We start from the raw sequence: 5,900 nt of genomic DNA, 5'->3' as shown, positions 1-5,900 counted from the left end.
CGGAGCAACCCGCGGGAGTAATTAACCGGGAGCCTTCCGAGGCCCCGGGAGCCAGGAGACCGCAATCGCCACAGTCAGGCTGGCCCCACTAGTAGGCGACGGAGCGCATTTGTTGTCTTTACGGGATATTGTAATTTTGTTTCTCCAATGATATTAATGAAATACTTGTTTCCCATATCTTTTTCTTTGTGTACTACGGTATACTGGCACACCCGCATATTTACATTTCCCTTTCCCGCTGCAAGAGAGAAATACGCTCCCCTTCCCTACTTGCGGAGTCTAAGATATTTTTCTCGTGTCAAACAAATTGGCATGCCCGGTGGGCCTTGGTTCTCCTCCCATCTTTTCTTTGTTGTGGTCGTCAGAATCGTCTTCGCCCGTCTCCCAATCCACATAGCATCCTGCATGATAAGGCATTGGCGAGGACTTCCGTTGATCGAGATCCCTTTTCTTGCAGGTGGACTCTCGCACGGAAGCAACTCGGAGCCATCGGTGATTTAGTTTGGATCAATGCTAGCCATGATCGTCATCAAGCTCAGTGACAAGGTCTACAGGCATGAAGCTCAAGATCATGCGCAGTTCCAAACTGTGCAGTCGAAGAAGACGCAAAAGTGGGAGGCCGCCAAGGTGAAGAAGGAGCGTCGCGAGCTAATGCTCGAGGCATGCGCCCTGTTGAAGGAGTCAACAAGGGCGGATATGAAAGGAGACGTGGAGGCGGCTCAACGCCTTCGCGCTAAGGCCGCCAACAGGCTGGCAAGAGCGGCGTCACATCACACCCCTTCCCCATTTTCGCAGTCGGAGCCTTCACGAACAGCACCCCGACGCACCAAGGTCGAGCTGCTTGAAGGTTTGGAGGCCATTGCCCAGAACTTGCAGAAACTCATGGCGAACGCACGTTTGTCCGATAGCCCGCATCCTCTCCGGAACTACAGGAGGAAGTATCGCAAGGTACGATTACTTCACCAACAGATTACATCCCGCATCGCTCAGAGCACGGTGCCGGAGGAGGATTGGTTCCTCGGAGCAAGGGACCTGGTGGACAAGGTGTTCACTTACCAGAGCACCCAGGCCCCTCCGTACGACTTGTTCCCTGACGACCGGGCATACGAGCCAACCAAGATCAAGCAGCTGCTGTGGCGGGCCATTATGAAGGAGTTCTGGAAGCAGCATTCACACAAGGAGCCTGTTCTACCGGGCCCTATAGTCTCCATCAACCTTGAAGATACTCGACGGGGGGCATGGGCGCCGTGCCTCCACACTTCAGAGGTCGACGACAACAGGGCCCAACAACAACATGTTTTCTGTCCTTCGCCATGAAGCACTAGCGCCACGTGACGAAGACCTGCGGCAAGAGTTTTGCCAACTCCAAGAGCAGATGAACAATATCCAAAGGCAGCTACTTGATCCAGCGGCACCAAATATATCATCAACACAAGTTGCAGGTGGGACCAGGCATCAAGCCCCGAGTTATCGCCCTCAACATGAGCGCCACACGTTGGCACCTCGACGACCACCAAAACCAACCCTTCACTTTCAACAACGGAGGCATCCCAACATGCCCCCACGTTGGAACCGATGGTCAAGACACCAAGAGGAAGAAAGGAACACACGACCCACTCAACAGTGGCGACCAAGGGACCCCCCCCCTCCCCCACGACTAACGCTTCCACCACGACCATCTTCTCCTCCCAGGGCGGGAGATCGTTCACAACTACAGGCAACAATGGACATGCCTTCCTAATCTGCGTGACGACATGCACCACCACTTCTCCCCACGCCACTAGTGCCACTAAGGGCTGGCGGCGTTCCGACGGATAACCAATGCAAGCGCGAGAAGTGCTGGAGAAACCGCCAAGTTCTACATAAAGAACTCTAGGACTTAGTCCTTCGACACACCCAGGTACGCCTATGACCCGATGGCGCGGTCGTTCAAGAAAATGACAGAATCAGGTTCCGCATCTCCCCCGATTTAGAGCGGCGCGAGCGGCAAAACTACTTGCTCACACTAGTAGAAAAAGGGTCTATTGTCCCGGTTCGTAAGGCCCATTTGTCCCTGTTTTTGAACCGTGACTAAAGGGTCGTTACTAAAGCCTTAGGCCCCGGTTCTTACATGAACCGGGATAGATGGGCCTCGACATTGCCGGTGCTGCGAGCCCAGGCAGGAGGGCCTTTGGTCCCGGTTGGTGGCACCAACCGGGAACAAATAGGCGTCCATGCGTCAGCAGCTGGCAGGAGCTGAGGTTTTTGTTTTTTTTCTGAAAGGGTGTGGTTTAGGGGGTAATTTAGGGTGTGTTAGCTAGCTACTAGAGAGAAGTGTCCTCTCTTATCTCCGTGCTTGGTTTACCAACGCTACTGCTATGCCTAAACATGGCTTAGATTAAAGTGAAGGCAACATGTGGTGCATGTCGAAAGTAATACTAATCCTAACTTGATCAAGTTTGGATTAGTACTACTTTCGACATGCACCACATGCATGTTGCCTTCACTTCAATCCAATCCATGTTCATTTCACCCACTGATATATAATAACTCTTTATGCCCGCATCATGCATCATCATAATAATAAGTCCTATTAATCATCATCATACAACTTCTACTTGTTATTGATCACAAGTCATACGATCATCATCCTCATAGTCATCGACCCAACCCTACTTAGTTGTTCTAGGCACATTATCATCAGTATTAGGTAGGACCTAAATACCCTCTTTAAGGTAAAATAGTATAAAACAGTATAGACCCTGACTCTCCATTATGGAGAATGGAGATCATCCTGTCTCCAATTCTTGCGCTTTGCTTCCTTTTGCTTCCAAGAACCTCCTTACGACTGTCCATACATTTTTTCCATTCTTTGATTAGCATGTCTCCACTTCTTTTAGAAATCTGGTATGGACAGTTCAGATTCGTAGGATGACATGGCTGTATGTTCAAAACATTAAGGCTACCTTTTTGATACATCAAACGAGGCACACAATCCTCTGAGATTATCTGTTGAAAAACATAGTAATAACTTCATAGTTACCAAATGATGTACTGGTTTTAGAAGTATGCAAAAGATGCACGGATGTCGTAATAGTAAAAAATCTTACCAGGGGATCTCCATAGTAGTTAGCGTAGTTCAACACATGCACTAGTGGCACGTATTGACCATAATGTTGAGGAGTTTGATTGTAGATATTGTAATTCTCAAGATCAGTACAAAATGCGATCAGATGATTTTTCTCCTGATAAGTTAATTCGGAGCCGTCGGTGTAGTAGGTTCTGTCTACCATCTTCCGCACATTCTTTGAAGAATGAAAATAAGATGTCAATGGAAATAAGTTGTCAACTATTTTGAAATGAACAATATAGATTAGCTAATAACTATGTTTGAGAAACTCACATGGTGGTAGAATTGGAGGCGTATCAGCAAGGACCCAAATGTCCATATTGTTTTGCTCGATTTCAGGATCATCAAGATCCATGGTGACAAGCATATCCTCATGAAATCCATACATCTTGCAAAGTGCTTCCCATTTTTTGCAACCAAAATGGGTTATGCTCTCAGAATTGTACATCTCTACTTCAAAATCCGCACCATGATGGGTGCGTAGGTGAATTTTCTTTGTTTCCAAACTTTCGTTGTCTTCAAAACCCATCCTCTCCAAGACATAGCGTCTTGCATGGCATGGGATAAGCTAGTAGAATTGTAAAAGATGAAAATTACACGTTGAAATAGCTGAAGTCGTGCTTAATTATGAAAAAACACTTGTTGTCGTTGCGTACCATTTCAACATCGAAGGTCTCGTCCAGCTTAATGTTGAAGCGTCGATCTTCGTCTAGGTGAGGCCTGTCACACAGACCTCGATCGTCGTGGCACCAATCGCACTCCCCCGGGAGACTTTCGTCGTCCGAGTACGACATTTGCTATGTTCATAATTCAAATATTAAACTTACAATTAAATATATGTACTAAAAAACCTAAATTAGATTATTATTATTCATCTCTAACATTGTGACCGTCAGTGATGGTAGCTCCTCCTTTTGTTCCTGAGTGCATTACACCAAATTGTATAGCACACGGGAACGAAGGAGAAGCTACCCCCACGACAACAGTCGGGATTCTTTGTCCTCTCATATATGGTGGAGACTCGACAGAAATATACATGTTTTTATCTACATCATATGAGCATTCAAACTTGATGGCCATTACATTTCAATGGTTGAATATATGAGCAAAAACATTTACAAATATCTTATAGGATTCATATTGACATGGAGATTTGGCTGGTCTCACCTCGAGGTCGGAGGGGGGTCGGTGACGGGGACGACGGCGGGGATGATGGAGGGGCTCCTAGATTTCTCCAAAAACCAAAACCCTATAAGCTATCAACTAATCAAATGCATATGCTTTGCATAGTGCTCTGCAATTTTAGCATTCAAAGTGGGAGTATTTTCCAATTTGAGCATTCAGTAAGAAAAACCAAATCATAAAATAAAGTAGTATTCAAATTAGCATGCTTTCAATTATAAGCAAAACTACATCATCTCTTGCGTCCGTACATCATCGAATATTATCACTAATACACCTCGAATACTATCATACATATAGCATCGCTAATACAGCTAGCTAGAACCGTAACGCCCGACGGGTATCGGCGCGGGCGGTGGACACCCAAAGAGAAGGAACCATCACAGGATCATACCTCAAGTGAGATCCCTGAAGAACCTGCCAGGTATTGTCGAACTTGCCGTCCAACGCAACCATGTAGCGACGGACGTGCTCGTCCTCCTCGCTAACACGGTGACGTACCACCTCCGCGGTGTCCGGAAGCCTCGACACCGTCACTGGCCCACGCGGCCGCCACCAAACAAGGATCGGGTCAATGAAGGGCTGGGTCTTCACCAACCTACGCCCCTTGGAAGGTAGCACCTCCCAATACCAGCCTGACGGAGCCCAGTCCCGGACATGGCCCCTCTAATCAAGCCAGCCTCCTTCGCCGAGTTGACGATGAGGATGCAGGATAGGCATCACCGACGTCGATGCGGGAATAATTGCTTGAACTAAAAAAATAAACTAGTTCTATTAATTTTCTTGCTAAAAATAAACAACTTCTATATATACTAAAATAAAGTAGTTTTATTAAATCAACTAGTTCAACTACTAAGCACTTACTATAAATAAAATATAGTAGTACTTAATTACTAAAAACAAACTATTTCTATATATAGTAAAATAATGTAGTTTTATTAAATCAACTAGTTCAACTACTAAGCACTTAATATAAATAAAATAAAGTAGTACTTACTAGAAATAAACTACTTCTATAGTAAAATAAAGTAGTACTTACTGAAAATAAACTACTTCTATAGTAAAATAAAATAGTTTTATTAAATCAACTAGTTCAACTACTAAACACTTACTATAAATAAAATAAATTAGTACTTACCAAAAATAAACTACTTGTATAGTAAAATAAAGTAGTTTTATTAAATCAACTAGTTCAACTACTAAGCACTTATTATAAATAAAATAAAGTAGTACTTACTAAAAGTAAACTAGGTTAACTAGTTCTATTATTTATCAACCCCCCCTCATGTCGAAGTTATCGGGGAGGGGTATATCAACAATGACATACCTGATAAAAAATAAGAAGAAGAAGAAGAAGAAGAAGAAGAAGAAGAAGAAGAAGAAGAAGAAGAAGAAGAAGAAGAAAAAGAGGAGAAGAAGAAAGGAACAGATGAGAAGATCGAAGAAAAAAAGAAAAAAAAGGAGAAGAAAAAAGGAATAGAGGAGAAGAAGAAAATTAGAATTCTATTTTTCTTGGTACCCGTTATATATGTGTTAGACTGTATATACACGTTATACACCTTTTGATACCTATCTATGTGTTAGAATGTATGTTATACACATCTTGGGC

At 44.2% G+C, this 5,900-nt stretch overlaps 1 protein-coding gene across 1 annotated transcript; it reads right to left on the bottom strand.

Moving 5' to 3' along the window:
• Positions 1-2,709: 2,709 nt before the first annotated feature.
• Positions 2,710-3,903, bottom strand: LOC147958534 (uncharacterized). Its single transcript, XM_087537867.1, has 4 exons — positions 3,766-3,903; positions 3,385-3,677; positions 3,090-3,306; positions 2,710-2,988 (listed from the first exon to the last, which is right to left on the bottom strand). The coding sequence occupies exons 1-4, from the start codon at positions 3,901-3,903 to the stop codon at positions 2,710-2,712; spliced, it is 927 nt and encodes a 308-aa protein (XP_087393993.1).
• Positions 3,904-5,900: the final 1,997 nt, after the last annotated feature.

This window comes from Triticum urartu, chromosome 7A (genome assembly GCF_056163025.1).
Source record: "Triticum urartu cultivar PI428250 chromosome 7A, HENAU_Tu73, whole genome shotgun sequence".
Classification (NCBI taxonomy): Eukaryota; Viridiplantae; Streptophyta; class Magnoliopsida; order Poales; family Poaceae; genus Triticum; species Triticum urartu.
This window is presented reverse-complemented; position numbering and strand designations above follow the sequence as displayed.

Coding starts and splice junctions, on each gene's coding strand:
- LOC147958534 (XM_087537867.1), bottom strand. CDS start 3,903: ATGTCGTACTCGGACGACGAAAGTCTCCCGGGGGAGTGCGATTGGTGC. Junction 3,307..3,384: donor ACGCCTCCAATTCTACCACC/ATGTGAGTTTCT, acceptor ATTTCCATTGAC/ATCTTATTTTCATTCTTCAA. Junction 2,989..3,089: donor ACTACTATGGAGATCCCCTG/GTAAGATTTTTT, acceptor GTTTTTCAACAG/ATAATCTCAGAGGATTGTGT.